This window comes from Nothobranchius furzeri, chromosome 1, assembly GCF_043380555.1.
Source record: "Nothobranchius furzeri strain GRZ-AD chromosome 1, NfurGRZ-RIMD1, whole genome shotgun sequence".
Classification (NCBI taxonomy): Eukaryota; Metazoa; Chordata; class Actinopteri; order Cyprinodontiformes; family Nothobranchiidae; genus Nothobranchius; species Nothobranchius furzeri.
In genome coordinates, this window is record NC_091741.1 from 27,258,083 (window position 1) to 27,276,074 (window position 17,992).

Genomic DNA, 17,992 nt, shown 5'->3' on the forward strand with positions numbered 1-17,992 from the left:
ATTTTACAGCCTTAAATTTTTCTAATTGGCTTTTTAGGTTAGAGTAATGCACAAGTTTGGGCAGCCTTGTAAATCTTCATTCAATTCAATTTTATTTATATAGCGCCAGATCATGACAAGAGTCGTCTCAAGGCACTTACCATAATAATCATTCCAATTCAGGTCAGTTCATTAAGCCAATCAGAAATAATGTTTCCTGTATAAGGAACCCAGCAAATTGCATCAAGTCACTGACTAGTGTCAGTGACTATACAGCAATCCTCATACTAAGCAAGCATAAAGCGACAGTGGAGAGGAAAACTCCCTTTTAACAGGAAGAAACCTCCAGAGAATCCTGGCTCGGTATAAGCAGCCATCCTCCACGACTCACTGGGGATCGAGAAGACAGAGCACACACACACACACACACACACACACACACACACACACACACACACACACACACACACACACACACACACAAGACAAAGTAATGTTATATTGTGATGTCTTAGTAAATATTCTATTTGGTGAAAGATAAACTTTATTGTATTTATCCTAGTGGATCTATAATTAAACGGATAAACTAGTAGTAGCACATCCAACGTCAACGAAAGCAAAAAGTTATTATCAGGAGAGGGAGAATATTTAAGTGGTTAGCAGCAGTGTGCTAGACGATGGCCTCCTCCATGAGGCCACCACAACTCATTAGAACATCATTGTAGCTTCTTCTGGGGAGAAAAACACTTAGAGAGAAAATAAAGTTAACAGCTGAAATAGCAGGAAATAATACAGTTAAAGAGCAGATTGTAGAAGAAAGCAGTAGAGTGTGGAAAGTGGTCAGTGTATCCTCCAGCAGTCTAAGCCTATAGCAGCATAACTACAGAGCTAACTCTGGATAACCTATCCTATTTAGATGTAGGCATGTTGAAGTCAGGGCAAGGGAGAGCCGCCTTTACCGACTGTACACTCCACCTCCCTCTACTCCCCCACTTGTCCAGATTTAGGCTAACATCAGATTTTAACTATAGGCCCTATCAAATAAAAATGTTTTAAGCCTATTCTTAAAAGTAGACAAAGTGTCTGCCTCACGGACTAAAGCTGGGAGCTGGTTCCACAGGAGAGGAGCCTGATAACTAAAAGATCTGCCTCCCATCCTAATTTTAGATATTCTGGGAACCACCAGTAAACCTTCAGTCTGAGAGCGAAGTGCTCGGTTAGGAACGTATGGAACAATCAGATCACTGATGTATGATGGAGCTTGATTATTAAGAGCTTTATATGTGAGAAGAAGGATCTTAAAATCTATTCTGAATTTAACAGGTAGCCAATGTAGGGAAGCTAAGACAGGAGATATATGATCTCTCTTTTTAATTCTCATCAGAACTCTAGCTGCAGCATTTTGGACAAGCTGAAGACTTTTAACTACATTCTGTGGATTTCCTGAGAGTAATGAATTACAGTAATCCAGTCTTGATGTAATGAATGCATGAACTAGTTTTTCAGCATCACTCCTGGAAAGGATGCTTCTAATCTTAGCAATATTCCGAAGGTGGAAAAAGGAAATCCTACAAACTTGTGAAACCTGGGATTTGAATGACATGTCCTGGTCAAAGATAACACCAAGGTTCCTTACTTATTTTTCTGAGATTAATGTAATGCCATTCAGGTCAGGTGATTGACTAAGCAATTTCCTTTTCCGGATTTCTAGTCCAAAGATGAGAACTTCCATCTTGTCTTGATTTAAAAGCAAAAAGTTTAGAGTCATCCAATTTTTTATGTCCTCAAGACAAGCCTGTAATGTACCCAACCGATTAGGTTCATCAGGGTTAATGGATAAATATAGCTGAGTGTCGTCAGCATAACAGTGGAAGTTTATCCCATGCTGTCTAATGATTTTACCAATTGGGAGCATATATATAGTAAAAAGAATTGGTCCAAGCACTGAACCCTGTGGTACTCCACAAGTAACCCTGGAGTATGAAGAAGATTTGTCTTGTACATTTACAAAATGAAATCTGTCCGACAGGTAGGATTTAAACCAGCCTAACGCTGTTCCTTTGATCCCTACAACATGTTCAAGTCTTTCTAAAAGAACATTGTGATCAACTGTGTCAAAGGCAGCACTGAGATCTAACAAGACTAGAACAGACACAAGATCCTTATCTGAGGCCATGACAATATCATTTGTAACTCTCACTAACGCAGTTTCATGATTGTCCTGTATAAATTGTTGGTCGTTACAATAAAAAGTTTCAGGTACATATACCATCAGAGGCTCCCTGGGCTGCCACCTTATCATGGTGGAGGGGTTTGAGTGTCCTAATAATCCTAGGAGTTAAGTAGTCTAAGGCGTTATGCCTCTAGTAGGGTCACCCATGGCAAACAGGTCCTAGGTGAGGGATCAGACAAAGCGCAGCCCACAGACCACTTATGAGAAAAAACATGAATGGAATCTGTGTGTTCCCCCCCTGGAGCCAGGCCTTCGGGAGTATGGGGTACCAGGCCCTTTGATACGGGCTGTTTGGGCCCTGTATGACCAGTGTCAGAGCTTGGTCCACATTGCTGACAGTGAATCGGAATTGTTTCCAGTGAAAGTTGGACTTTGCCTAGGATGCCTATTGTCACCAATTTTGGCACAGCCAAGGTGTTGAGAGGATCCGAGTTGGTAGCCTAAAGATCAGGTCTCTGCTTTTTGCACATGATGTGGTCCTGTTGGCATCATCAGAATGTGATCTCCAGCTTTCGCCGGAGCGGTTCGCAGCCAAGTGTGAATTGGCTTGTCCAAATGAGCTTTAGCATAACACAAGCAGCTCTGTTTGTGCAGTGGGTGGAGAAAAGGCTTCCTCTGCAACTCTCTCGCGTACAGCATCTCCTTGTGTAAAGTGCGCTGAATAGTTGAACGATGCACAGTGACTCCATCTGCAGCAAGATGATGTTGTAGGTCTTTGGTGCTGGCCTGTGGGTTGACTCTGACTGTTCTCACCATTCTTCACTTCTGTTTATCTGAGATTTTTCTTGGTCTGCCACTTTGAGCCTTAACTTGAACTGAGCCTGTGGTCTTCCATTTTCTCAGTACGTTCCTAACTATGGAAACAGACAGCTGATATCTCTGACACAGCTTTCTGTATCCTTCCCTTAAACCATGATGGTGAACAATCTTTGATTTCGGGTCATGTGAGAGTGGTTTTGAACCCCCCATGTTGCTGCTCTTCAGTGAATATTCATAGAGGAGGGAAACTTACAATTGGCTCCTTTAAACACTGTTTCTTATAAATGGATTCATCTGTGTATGGAGGTCAAGGGTCACTGAGCTAATCCAAACCAATTTTAAGTTCCAATAATTAGTTCTAAAAGTTTTGGAATCAAGAAAATGACAACAGTGCCCAAATGTATGCACCTGCCTAATTTTGTTTAATCACCTATTTACACGTTCTGTAAATCCTATAAACTTTGATTCACTTCTCAAATGTCACTGAAATTCTTTATCATAACACCCAATGATTTACACAGGAAAATCAGGAAGGTTAACAAAACTTTTGCATTCCACTGTATCTCAAACACACTGTATCTAACCAGGCACAGTCACAGCAGAGCTATGCGATGTAGACTGACCAGGGCACAGAGCAGGTCAACAGCTTCCAGGATGAGCTCCTGGTGTCCTATCCTGGTGACACCAAGCTCCTCCAGCTCCTGATGAGTGATGTGCAGCAGCTGCTCTCCTCCGATCTGCTCCCGCTCAAAGCTCTTCACGTACTGCTGGAGACAGTCGTCTAGACCTGAGAACACAAACAGAAACAGATCAGGGATCTGTCTTCTCTCCCTGTAAATGGAGACATATCTTGTCCTGATGAAAGGGTTCTTCTGAGATAGCAGTAATCTTATTTCAAATGAAGGTCCAATTTGATGCAGTGCAGTATTCAAACATGAGAGCAGATGTCCACACCTCAGCACATGCGTCTATGTTATTCCATCAGACAGGAACTGCAGATAAACATCAGCCTGAAGGCAGATGTCTTTTCAACGCTTTAGTGGTCTGTTATTCACCATCACCAAAACCATCTGTTGATGCACTGTGAGAGGATCTGATTATAAGTTCAGGTAGTAACATTTATTAAACCATGAAGGGAAAGTTCATCTCTTTGTAAGCGATGACGATGTACTGTTTGTAGCCTAATAAACATACATAAACGCCTAGTCAGCATTTAGGCTTCTAGGTGTGGTGAAGATGATCTGCTGAAGATTAGCCTGAGCATCAGGCCGAAGAACGGAGTGACTTTGAGGATGACATAGTTGGTACCAGACAGGCTGGTCTGAGTGTTGAAAAACCAACATAACCTTCTGGGATTTGAACCCACAACCATCTCTAAGGTTTACAGAGAATGGTCAGACTACTTCATGATAGAAGGACAAGAGCAGCTCAGATAACCACTGGTTCCTATCAAAGTCAGCAAAAACACAACAGCTTCTCTAGATGGACTTCAGCAGCAGAAGGTCACACCAGATGTCTCTGCTGTCATCTAAGGACAGGAAACTGGGGTTCCTACAGGATCACCAGAAATGGACCAGACGAAACTGGGAAAACATTTCCTGATATGATGAACCTGGATTTCAGCTGTCGGGGTCAGAGTCTGGTGTCACCAACACGAACGCATAGATCCATCCTGCCTTGTACCAATGCTTCAGCATGGTGGTGGGGGTGTAATGGTATGTCCCACTGTGGACCCCGTAGTCCCACCTGAGCCTGGTTAAAACACCGCAGCCTACCTGAGTATTGTTGCTGACCATGTCCATCCCTTTATGACCGCATGGACACATCTTCTACTGGCTACTTCCAGCAGGATCATGCACCATGTCACAAAGCTCAGATCTTTTCTAACTGGTTTCTAGAACATGACCGTGAGTTCACTGGACTCTAACGACCTCCACAGTCACCTGACTTCAGTCCAGTCCAGAACCTTTAGGAGGTGGATCTAACTGTCATGCTCATATGGACCAGAACCTCTGAGGAATGTTGCTAACTTCTTGCTGGATCAAAGACATGAAGAATTAGAAAAGATCTGAAAGTAAAAGGGGTCCAACTTTGTACTATCAAGGTTTCCCCAGTGAGTGTGTAGTTTTTTATTTACACAAGTCTCCCCACTATGAAGCTGTAGATACACAATCAGCAGGCATGTGTTTGTGAAGCAACCAGAGTCAGCAGAATGCACAACTCCCCACACACCTACAGTTTTTCTCAGTGGCTTTGGTGCGTTTCTCAGAACACTATTAACATTGGCACAGCAGTTAGTGCATTTCTCAAAACAATTAGTGCAAACTGCAAAACCTAGTGGATAGCCTGCAAAAGCACGTCACATGCTCAAAAATGATCATCCATTCCTCAAAAGCAAGTATTCATGTCAATGAAACTGTCAGTGCCATCAAAATGAAAAGTCTTGACACCATTTTTATGAACAAGATAGTCAAACGGCTTTGTCATGTTTTCACCATGACAGGTTATAATTTCAGTGTTTTCCATTGCAAGAATATTTGGTGACACCTGAAAATGCTCAAGACAGCACTATGCCCTACTGGTACAGGCATTTGAAATGTGCAGTAAAGCTACTGTAGATGTTATGGGAGTTTTGGGAGTAACTGAAACACTGAATACGTACGTTTTACATTTTTACTGTATAGAAGTGTTTGTAATTCTACAGCATTGTGCAAAAGAAAATATGCTACAGTCACTTGTTTACTGTAGAATACATGTAAACAAAAAATCACCCTTTTGGTAGAGCTGTGCACAAATGTGAACAATATAGAGTACATGTAACAGTACATACAGTATTGCACAGTACTGTAACAACATGGTCCACAATTGTAGCCCTGATTTATTTAGGAATGTGCCTATATCTCCCTCTTCCCCTTCCTCCCCCTCTTCCACGATGCTGACCTTCCATTTTGTGTCACAGAAGTGTAGAAATGGTACACACTAGCTCCTGCTCAGTTCATATATGCTTGCCAATTGAGGATTCACCTCCCCATGAGTGACAGCCGAAATTCACCTGTGATCAATTGTTCAGTTTAGGAGACATTTCCAGGAAAAAATGATAAAGGTATAGAATTTGCTTGACAGATGACTGATATTTGACATTTGATAACTAGTTCAACAATTTTGTGTGTAATGACTCAAGTAATGAAAGTAAGACTATTAGTTTTATTGAGAACGACTATTCAGCATCAATAAGTATAATTAATTTTGACTGACATGACATAAGCAAATGGAAATGTCAAAAAACAGCAGAGAAATGTATGAAAGCAACTGATACATGTCCAAAATCATTTGCAGTTTGTTCAGAGAAAGGAGAAATTGCTACTATGATGTGCACAAATGACTAAATGTTGTGGAGGTTGAACTAATAGTTATGAGAATTTTAATTCTGATTAGAGAAACGCACCAAAGCGACTGAGAAAAACTGTAATGAACAGGCCCGCTCAAAGAACGAGCAAACACTGAGCAAAAATAAATAAATGATATATCCGTCTGTCTGTAGATAGATAGATAGATAGATAGATAGATAGATAGATAGATAGATAGATAGATAGATAGATAGATAGATAGATAGATAGATAGATAGATAGATAGATAGATAGATAGATAGATAGATAGATAGATAGATAGATAGATAGATAGATAGATAGATAGATGATAGATAGATAGATAGATAGATAGATAGATAGATAGATAGATAGATAGATAGATAGATAGATAGATAGATAGATAGATAGATAGATAGATAGATAGATAGATAGATAGATAGATAGATAGATAGATAGATAGATAGATAGATAGATAGATAGATAGTGTCAGGTTCGTTGGCAGATCTGAAGCGTGACTGAGAGTTCTGTTGCCCAGACGCGGAGAGACGGAGATAACCGGCGTGGTTATCTCCTGAAGTTGTAGTTTGAGTGTTTAGAGGGCTGGTAAGCCTGGAGACTCGATACAAAGTCTGGTGAGAAACGATGACTGAGCAATGAATGAAACGCCGGCACTTCCTTAAGTAGTGTCGGCGTGATGACGTCAGTCGCCACGTTGGTGGCAGGAATGAATGGAATGCAGTCAGCTGGAGGAGTTCGTGACAGGACCCCCCCCCCACCACCACCACTAGGGACGGCTCCCGAAGTCCCAGGACGGCGGGCCCAGAAGTCAGTTAGCAGGGTAGGGTCGACAAACGAGCTCGTGGGCTCCCAAGAGCGTTCCTCAGGTCCGTACCCCTCCCAATCCACGAGGTACTGCCAACCTCGTCCCCGGCGGCGAGCGTCCAGAATCCTGCGGACCGTGTAGGTGCGATCCGCCTCAACACCGCGGGGCGGAGGCACCCGGACCGGTGGAGGGTGGAGAGGAGAGGAGATCACCGGCTTAAGCTGGGAGACGTGAAAGACCGGGTGGATCCGGAGAGTAGCCGGGAGGCGCAGACGGCAGGTGACAGGATTGATGACCTTGAGGACAGGGAACGGACCCAGGAAGCGAGGAGTGAGCTTCCGGGAGCCAGCCGGCATCCTCAGGTTAGCGGAGGAGAGCCACACCTGGTCGCCAGACTGGAAGACGGGGCCAGGCTGGTGGCGGCGGCGGCGATGCTGACGGGCATACTCCGTGTTGGCCCGGGTGATGGCCGCACGGGCCCGGATCCAGGCGAGCAGACAGCGGCGGACCAGCGTCTGGGCAGCAGGGACCTCCACCTCGGGCACCTGGTGATCAAACAGAGGTGGCTGATAACCGTAACAGGTCTCGAAGGGAGACAGACTCGTGGCAGAGGAGGTCTGGAGGTTGTGTGACAGCTCCGCCCACAGGAGAAAGCGGGGCCAGGTGGTCGGCTGGGACGAAGCGAAGCAGCGCAGGTAGCGTCCAAGCTGCTGGTTAGCTCTCTCTGTCTGACCGTTTGTCTGCGGATGGTATCCAGAGGACAGACTGGTGGAAACACCGACCAGGCGACAGAACGCTTTCCAGAAGTGTGAGACGAACTGGGGTCCTCGGTCGGAAACCACGTCCTGAGGGAAACCATGGAGCCGCACCACCTGTTCCAGGAGCAGTTCGGCCGTCCTCTTGGCTGTGGGGAGGCCGGCCAGGGCCACTAAGTGCACGGCCTTGGAGAAACGGTCCGTGATAGTCAATATAGTGTCCAGGTGGTCGACCGCCGGCAGTCCCGTGACAAAGTCCAGCCCGATGTGTGACCACGGCCGCTTGGGCACAGGGAGAGGCTGCAACTCTCCAGCGCCGGGTCGGTTGGAGGACTTGGATCGAGCACACACATCACATGCAGCTGTGAACTCGCGGACGTCCTTCCTCAAGGACGGCCACCAGAGAGCCCGACGGAGGAACTGGAGGGTGCGGGCTTGTCCTTGATGTCCCGCGAGCCGTGAACAATGCCCCCACGTGAGCGCCTCTTGCCGGCAGTAGGCGGGAACGTAGAGACGGTTCGGTGGGGTCTCCGGCGGCGCTGGATCGCCAGGAAGTGCCGCCTGTATAGACCGCCCCAACGGCCATTGGAGGGAGGCCAGGAAGCGTTGAGCCGGTAGAATGGTCCGAGGCTCCGGGGGGGCGGCATCTGGTGCGAAACGCCGAGAGAGAGCGTCCGCCTTGAGGTTCTTGGAGCCGGGCCGGTAGGCGATATGGAAGTGGTACGGCTCGAAAAAGAGGGCCCACCGAGCCTGACGAGGGTTGAGCTGGCGGGCAGTCTGTAGATGAATGAGATTCTGGTGGTCAGTCCAGATCAGAAAGGGACCGGTGGTCCCCAGGAGCCACTGCCTCCATTCCTCCAGCGCCCATTTTATTGCCAGCAGCTCTCTGTCGCCGACTCCGTAATTCTGCTGTGTGGGGGAAAACTTCCGGGAGAAGTAGGCACATGGGTGGAGCTTAGAGTCTGGATCCCGTTGCGAGAGAACGGCCCCCGCTCCCACATCCGAGGCGTCCACCTCCACGACGAAGGGCCGGGTCTGGTCCGGGTGGAGGAGGATGGGTTCTTTAGTAAAACGTCCGACCAGATCATGGAAAGCACGGACAGCCTCTGGAGTAAGGCGAAAAGGGCGAGGCTGATTGGTGGTTTTGGTGAGTGAGGTCAGAGGCGCTGCGAGGGAACTGAAGTTGCGTATAAACCTCCGATAAAAGTTCGAGAAACCCAGGAAGCTTTGCAGCTGCTTCAGGGTCGTTGGTAGAGGCCACTGAGCTACGGCCTGAACCTTCTGGGGGTCCATCTTCAGGCCCCGGGAGGAGATGGTAAAACCCAGGAAGGAGGTGTACTCCTGGTGAAACGCACACTTCTCCAGTTTGCAGTAAAGTCCATGATCCAGGAGGCGGGACAGAACAGCTCGAACATGCCAGATGTGCTCTTCGGCCGTGCGGGAGTAGATGAGGATGTCATCTAGATAGACAAAGACCCAGCGACCCAACATGTCTCTCAGCACATCTGTAATGAACCGCTGGAAGACGGCGGGGCTGTTGCAGAGTCCAAAAGGCATCACCAGATATTCATAGTGGCCAGTGGGCGTGATAAAAGCGGTCTTCCACTCCTCACCTTCCTTAATACGGATGAAGTGATGGCGTCCAGAGCGGTGCCCATGAGAGGGAGAGGGTGACAGTCCCGGATCGTTATTTTATTTAACCCTCGATAGTCTATGCAGGGCCAGAGATCCCCCTCCTTCTTTTTAACAAAGAAAAACCCCGCAGCCCCGGGGGATGTTGAGGGTCGGATGAATCCCTTCTGCAGAGCATCAGTTATATAATTGTCCATAGCCCGGGTTTCCGCCGGAGAGAGGGAGAACAGGCGACCCCGAGGGGGGGTGGTGCCGGGCTGGAGCCTGATCTCCAGGTCGTAGGGTCGGTGAGGAGGTAACCTGGTAGTGGGTTCTTTAGCGAAGACCTGAGCGAGGTCGTGGTATTGAGGAGGGATGAGCGTCAGGTCTACGTCTGTGGGAGGGGCTGCTCCAGTCCGAGGTGCAGGGGAGTCCCGGTGGTTATGGCAACCCGTGCCCCAGGCCAGGACTTTACTGGTGGACCAGGAGATGTGAGGCTCGCGGCGGCAGAACCAGGAATGACCCAGGATGAGAGGCGTAGCCGGAGCCTGGATGACCAGGAAGTGGAGGGTCTCCCGGTGTTGGTCAATAGTCATGCGGAGACCCTGAGTTCGGTGGGTGAGAGGGTATGGCATGATGGGCCGGCCGTCCACAGAGGTCACGGGAATGGGTCGGTCGAGGGCGGTGAGGGGTATCATGAGCCGAGTAACCAGTCCGTGATCGACAAAACACTCCGCAGCCCCAGTGTCTAAAAGTGCCTCCAGTCTGGTCGGGCCTTGGTCCAGGTGGAGGGAGACTGGGAGAGTGGTTCGGTGTGGAGCCGGAAAAGTGGAGACTCCGGGCGGGACAGCTCCTACTCTGACCCGGAGGGACCTTTTCCCGGTCGTTTTGGGCACGTGCCACGGTGGTGACCCAAATCCCCACAGTAAGCGCATCTTCCCTCCTGGTAGCGCCGTGCCCGTTCCTCAGGGGGAAGATGTCCCAGCTGCATCGGCTCCTCCGTCGGTTGGTGAGCCGGCCGGCGGGGTGACGTCCTGGTGTGTATGGGGGCTGACATGGTGCTCGGCCGGTTCAGGATGCAGCGGTCCAGTTGGAGAGCCAGATCCACTGCCAGGTCCAGGGAGGTTGGGACCTCATGCCCGATCATGCCCTCCCGGATTCTCGGTGACAGTCCCTCCAGGTAAACTGCCTTTAGGGCGGCGTCATCCCACCTCAACCGAGCTGCTGTCGTCCGGAAGCGAGAGGTGTACTGAGCCGCCGTCTGGGAGCCCTGGCGGAGCTGAAGCAGCCGCGTCTCGTCCGAGACCTCGCTGCTGGGGTGCACAAAAGTCTTTTTCATCTCCTTTACAAAAGTCTCATAGTCATTGCAGGCAGGAGATTTCTGATTGTAAAGAGCCGCCGCCCATTCACCGGCTCGACCTGTCAGCAGTGAGGTCAGCAGGGCGACACGAGAGCAGGATGTGGGGTAGCGTGCCGGCTGGCACTCGAAAGTCATGGCCAGGGCCGCCAACATGCCCTCCAGGGATCCCCTGGTTCCGTCCCACTTCTCTGGAAGGCTGAGGCGTGGTTCCATCCTGTCATTAACAGCTGCGGTCTGACGTTGCAGAGCGGTGGTCAGCTGGAGTACTAGCTCGGTGAGTGACTCAATCTTGGTGGCTTGGCGATCAGCTATGGCACGGAGCTGGTTCATGTCTGCCGTATGCTGATCCAAGATTGCGCGCTGTTGAGCCACTTCGGCACGCAGACGCGCGAACTCCGCTGGGTCAACTTGGGGCTCAGTCATCCTGTCAGGTTCGTTGGCAGATCTGAAGCGTGACTGAGAGTTCTGTTGCCCAGACGCGGAGAGACGGAGATAACCGGCGTGGTTATCTCCTGAAGGTGTAGTTTGAGTGTTTAGAGGGCTGGTAAGCCTGGAGACTCGATACAAAGTCTGGTGAGAAACGATGACTGAGCAATGAATGAAACGCCGGCACTTCCTTAAGTAGTGTCGGCGTGATGACGTCAGTCGCCATGTTGGTGGCAGGAATGAATGGAATGCAGTCAGCTGGAGGAGTTCGTGACAGACAGACAGACAGATAGATAGATAGATAGATAGATAGATAGATAGATAGATAGATAGATAGATAGATAGATAGATAGATAGATAGATAGATAGATAGATGATAGATAGATAGATAGATAGATAGATAGATAGATAGATAGATAGATAGATAGATAGATAGATAGATAGATAGATAGATAGATAGATAGATAGATAGATAGATAGATAGATAGATAGATAGATAGATAGATGATAGGTAGATAGATAGATAGATAGATAGATAGATAGATAGATAGATAGATAGATAGATAGATAGATAGATAGATAGATAGATAGATAGATAGATAGATAGATAGATAGATAGAACACAAACACACACCCAGCACAATAATCACACATACCAGTACAATTACAGCTACTGTTGTTTTGTTGTTAAAGCCCAGTGGAGCTGTGAGGAAAACACTGATGCCCAAGGGAAGAGGAGCAGACAGTGTGGTCACACCTTAATACAGTCACCACACACACACACACACACACACACACACACACACACACACACACACACACACACACACACATGGAGTATCAAGAGCAGGAGGCACCTTACCATGGGACCTTAAAGACAGAATAGAAGCCTCCTGTTGCTCTGAGAGACATGCAGAAGCGATCTTGTTATGAGCAGCACAAACAGCCGTTTCCCATCCAACGGCAGCACCACAAGTGGAATTCATTTAATGGAATGCCTTCCCTTTGGGAAACCCCGGTTGTACCTTTTGTTAGCATTTGTTTTAAATGAAATGATTCAAGGTTACCGCATGGAGAGCTGTTCTGATCGTGGGCTTGCACACAGGCCTGTGGCAGCTCCAGCTGTGAAAACGGGTAAAATCGACTGCTGCTCATCCTCTAGCTAAAGCTCCCACAAGTCTGGCAGTCTTTTTACATGTATTTATTCATCTGACTGTAGCATGTATTCATGTTCACCCATTCATGTTCTTGTAATAGCATGCAGCTTTTTTCTTTGGCTGCACCATCTGATTGATTTGAGTGTGATGCAAAGTAGTCTAAAAATAACTGTATGGATCTAAACTTTTGTTTTAACACTTGTGGTGTTTCTACTTAACACTTGAGGCATTTCCAATACGGTTTACTCTGGAAGCACACTAAAGCCGCCAAAGGGCTTTGAGCTGGTCCTGTAGGGCACCAGCACAGTGACCTAGTTGTAGAGTGTCCACCCTGAGACTGGGAGATCAGGGTTCAATTCCTGGTCGGGTCATACCAAAGACTTAGAAAAATGGGACCCAATGCCTCCCTGCTTGACACTCAGCATTAAGGGGTTGGATTGGGGGGTTAAACCACCAAATAGTTCCCGAGCGCAGCCGTGTCTGCAGCTCACCGCTGCCCCAGGGGATGGGTCAAATGTGGAGAACAAATTTCGCACACACACCTGTGTGTGTGACAACTAATGGGACTTTAATGTTGTAGTTGTTTCCCTGCTCCAACACACCTGAGTAAACACTTTAATCACCTGTTCAGCACCTCATCAAACACTGCAAAGCCCGTCAATCACCTGCTGATTAAAATCAAGTGTGATGAAGCAGAGAAACATCTAAATTTGACAACTTCAGACACACCTGATTGATAAAAGCTTAGCTTCTATGTCTAACTTTAGTTCAACGTTGGTAAAACTGAGTACGCTGGAGCCATTTTTGGGCTTCTTTAATGTCAGTAAGCTGTGACGGCCATCTTGAAGCAAATTTAATCCAAATACTAATGGTAAATGGCCTGAATTTGATATAGTGCCTTCTGGAGTCCTGGAACCCCCAAGGCGCCTTACAACACAGTCATTCATCCATTCACACACACATTCACACCCTGATGGTGATGAGCTACAATATAGCCACAGCTGCCACGGGGCTCCCTGTCAGAGGCGAGTCTGCCGTCACAGGCCCCACCAGTCCTTCCGACCACCGCTAGCATAAGTGTCTTGCCAAAGGACACAACGACAGCAACTGACTGAGCGGGGCTTGAACCTGCAACCTTCCAATCACGGGGCAAGCACTTAAGTCCTGTGCCACCGTCGCCAATCAAAGATGTACATCTAACTTTGTGAGAGTTTCATTAAAATCCGTCCAGCGGTTTAAGAGATATTAAAGAGAAACTAGGCAGTTTTGGCTTTCTTTTAGCACCCCCTAGTGGGCATTTGCTTATTGTCTTTTTAACATCTTCATCAAAGAGCTGAAATGACCGCAGCGCCAGGTATGTCAGCTCAATTTTTCTGAAGCTGCAAGTTGAATAATCTAGCCACAAGGGGCGATAGGGGCTGGGTGGCCTTTCCTGAACCCTATAAAGCACTTACTGGCTCAAGACAATGATTAGTATCCCTCTAACCACACACACACGGGCAAAAATATTGTAGCCTGCCGTGCTCTTTTGGATCAACAGGACCTCATCAGTTATGAAAATATCGAGCATTGTCAGTAAATATTTAGTGTAGGTTTCAATTTTCCATAATTAACAAATTATAAATACATTATTATCACAAAATAAAATAATTTAATGCAAGAAGCCAATGTCCTCTCTAGGAATGGCATGGTACCAGTGGGACATGACGCTATTTTTGAGTTGATTATTTTAAACAGTAAGATTCATAAATCCCTCTTTTTAATCCCTTATTTAACTTTTTTAAACTGAATTTATGAAAACAGTCTTAAGTTAAAATCATCGACAGTCTTGGCAGCGATTTACTCGACTTGACAGATGTTGCAGATGCTATTTAAGTGGTGCGCTGCCATAGTAACAGAACAGGAAGATAGATCCTGCAGCCCGTGACATGGATGTCTGAATTACTCACGCTCTCGCTGTGGGAGCTCAAAGAAAGATGAAATAAGACGATGAGAGATGGACAGTCACCATGGCAACAAAAGAGCTATTAATCGCTCATTGTGTCATTAGAATTGAAGTTTAATCCTTCGATGCAAAAGTGCATCAACAACGATTCAGTGAAACTGTTTTTCACAATGAAAAATAGCCGTTATTTCATGTTATTATTGAAATAACGTGTTTTCATATTTCATCGTTTAAGTTTTAAATTAAAATATTTGACAAAAGTCTCGTTTTTCTTCATAGGAAGATCTGATTCCTTTTATCGGTTTATCTGTCATGAACTGGAATGCGTATTCGAACTACTATAAGTTCATGAATAAAGTGTTTTTTTTCTTCCACTCATCCAAAGTAGCTGTGAAGAATAAATAAATCAAACCATAGCTTGTGTTTCAGGTGGTTAACTTATTAAATAATTATTTCATTAATTTTTAAAATGGTACAAATATGCCTTTGATGAAGAGACAGAAGCAGCGGAGATCCAGCAACTCTCCAGATATCTGAAGCACACATGAAGCTCAGAAAACTTTTCCAAAGGCCATACCAACACCTCTGTAACACTCAGATTGACTAAATCAATTGTGGGTTTTTTTTTTCTTTTGAAAGCGCGCTCACCTTAAAGTGTGTGGAGTGTTTTCACATTTTCTCTAAACATAAACTCTTGAATCACTTCTCATGGAAAAGACTCAGTTGTTTTCTGAAAATCACATTTAGATGATGAACGAAGTTTTATTTTTGCCGTTAACTACAATCATTTCCTTCTTTGAGGTGTTTTGTTGCTGCAAATACAGTAACTACCTCTTAAAATAGCTTGAAGGCACAGAAACACGCCTAACCTCACACTCACCGTTTCACGTTTACAGACACCAATCAGAGGCATGACCATCAAATTAACTCGGGTCTTTACATCACTGATTTGGACCATTTAAATGACATCTTCAGTGTTTTGTGAGGAGTTTTGAAAGTACTTTTTGAAAGTAGAGCTGATGTAGTTCATCTAAACTAAGTTGTTTCCTGTAGTCTTAAGTTGCAGTCACGGTCTTAGGATGGTCATTAAGATGTTAACCCGATTCATCCAATCAGAAGCCAGTCCTGATGTGATTCATCGTCTTGTGCCTCTAGTGTCCACGTCTCACCTAGCTGATCATTTCAGGTGAAGATTTGGAGGTGGTCCTCCCCCTTTTTTTTATTGTACCCACTACCACAACATGATGCTACCACCACCGTGCCTGATAGTTATAACTAAGGATTTAAAGCCTCAGCTTGACTCCCATTGGTGGACGAATGTCTGAATCTTCTGACTGTAAAACTTTATTCCAAAATACATTTTTCTTGCAAGTTTTAGTCTAGCTTGAATGTGTTTCGTTGGAAGCAAGAGCGTTACTGCAGGTCAAATAGAGCTACACGCCACATCATTTTCACACGGTTATGTCTCAGGACTGATCAGCAGCGGGCTTTTCCTCCCCGCTGTTGCCTCTGAGCCGGCCATTTCCCCCCAGCTCTTCATACCCCACAGCGGCACATAATTGCATGAAAAAAGCACATTAGATGGCTTTAACTTGTTTGTTTCTGGACATGTGGGGCAGATATTTTAACGTTTTGTTCTGTCGTGAGACTTTGTCTGCCACGATGTGGGTGGTTTATCCACTAGAACTGGTCGTTAACTATTGCCTTCAGTGTTTTTTAATCAGCTGGAAACCTGTGTTACTTCCATGCTGTAGTTCTGTTTTAAAACACAGAGCAGTTTTGTTTACCTGTTTTCCCGCTACGTTTCGTCTGCGGCTGCAAACTTCCTCAGGCTGACGCTGATGGTGGCGTCACTTCCATCTCCATTTATCCGCGGGCAGCAGAGGACGTTGTCGCCCTCTGCTGCCCGCTCTCCCCTCTCCGACGACGCAGTCCCATGCACGGTCCAACGTGTAAACTCCATCGTCCCTGTTCATGGTCCCACGTCCACGTCTCCTTATCTCGATAGCTTCTTTTATCTTTTGTTGTTCGGTGGTTATGATCCTTGTGTTGTCTCAGTCCATTATATGGTTTTCTCTTGTGCAGTGATCTGTTACGGCTGACTTCTTTATTGTGCTTTCTGCTTCTTCTTTTGCTGCTCTTGTGTGTTTTTGACTTGTTTCTTTCTCACACTCCTTTCTATGTTCTATTGTTCGTGTGTTGAGTTGGCGTCCGGTTTCTCCTATGTATGTTTTATTGCAGAGTTTGCATGGGATTTCGTAAACGACTCCACATTTAAGTCCAGCTGGTATCTTGTCTTTCGGGTGCGCTAGTCTGTTTCTAACTGTTGTGTATGGTTTTGTTGGTGTGTTGATGTTGTGTTTTTTCATTGTTGCTCTTATTTTGATGTATGGTAGGGTTATCACTGGTTCTGGTTCTTGTCCTTCTGGGTTTCTGGTTCTTTGCTTAGGTTGTTCTTTTCTTTCTGTTGTTGTTTGTTGTTTTCCTTTGTTTATTGCCCATGTCGGGTATCCGCAGGTCTTTAAGGAGACGTGGATGTGGGACCATGAACAGGGACGGTGGGGTTTACACGTTGGACCGTGCATGGGACTGCATCGTTGGAGAGGGGAGAGCGGGCAGCAGAGGGCGACAACGTCCTCTGCTGCCCGCGTATAAACGGAGAAGGAAGTGACGCCACCATCAGCGTCAGCCTGAGGAAGTTTGCAGCCGCAGACGAAACGTAGCGGGAAAACAGGTAATGAAACTGTTTGTATTTTAAAAAAGAACGACAGCATGGAATTAGAACCACGACACAGCAAGAACACACCTAAGATGTAGAATTTACTGTCCTCCTGTCATCTACTTGTGCCGCCTTACTGTGTTGCTGCTATAAACGGCGTTAGACGGGAAGATGCCGGCTTCTTGCTCTCCAGCCAAGGGCTATGGGGCGGAGTTGTGGACACGTGAAGTCACTGTTCAAGGGGTCTATAGACATTATACAACCTTCCAAATTACTTATTTAATATGGAGGTTAATAAAAGAAGACATTTGAGTCTTTTTGTGTAATTTCATATAACAAAATCCTGATTTTCTTTCCCACGACACTACTGTGTCAACTACTAACACTCTGATTTCTCTGTTTTTATTTTTTATGCTGTTTCAATGCATCTCTCGTATATTCATGCATGTTTAAATAAGAAAGACTGCTGCCTGCAGCATGTCAGGCAAAGTGTGAAAACTCAAGCTTTTTGCTTTCAAGAGCTTTATTAAGTAAAGTTTTCTTTAAAAATATATTTTGACAGCTTTTTATTTCTATGAAACTAAAATAAAAATTTAGAATAACCATTCTGATCACAGTTTTTAAGAATAAAGCACGACAGCTTAAAACTTTAATAGCTAAAGATTTTTTTTGTAAAAACAAAAATTGGTTGTTACAAAGTGAGTGTAGATTTTTGGAAATTAAAACATTTGGGTATTAGATGTGTTATGTTTCTCTGTGTGATTATTAGCAATAAAATATTTTGATCTTAAAATGTTTTGTTGCAAACTCCAAAAAGAACAGAATTTATTTCTGAAGGTTTGCTTTTATTAGATAAA

At 45.8% G+C, this 17,992-nt stretch overlaps 1 protein-coding gene across 3 annotated transcripts in view; it reads right to left on the minus strand.

The window, feature by feature from the left end:
* si:ch211-26b3.4 (connector enhancer of kinase suppressor of ras 2) overlaps positions 1–17,992 on the minus strand; it is a 137,337-nt gene that overhangs the window by 103,352 nt on the left and 15,993 nt on the right. For all 3 annotated transcript variants that reach the window (XM_015969383.3, XM_015970190.3, XM_015970981.3), the window contains exon 2: positions 3,595–3,758. In XM_015969383.3, the coding sequence (XP_015824869.3) occupies positions 3,595–3,758 (164 nt within the window). The remainder of the gene's footprint in view (positions 1–3,594; positions 3,759–17,992) is intronic.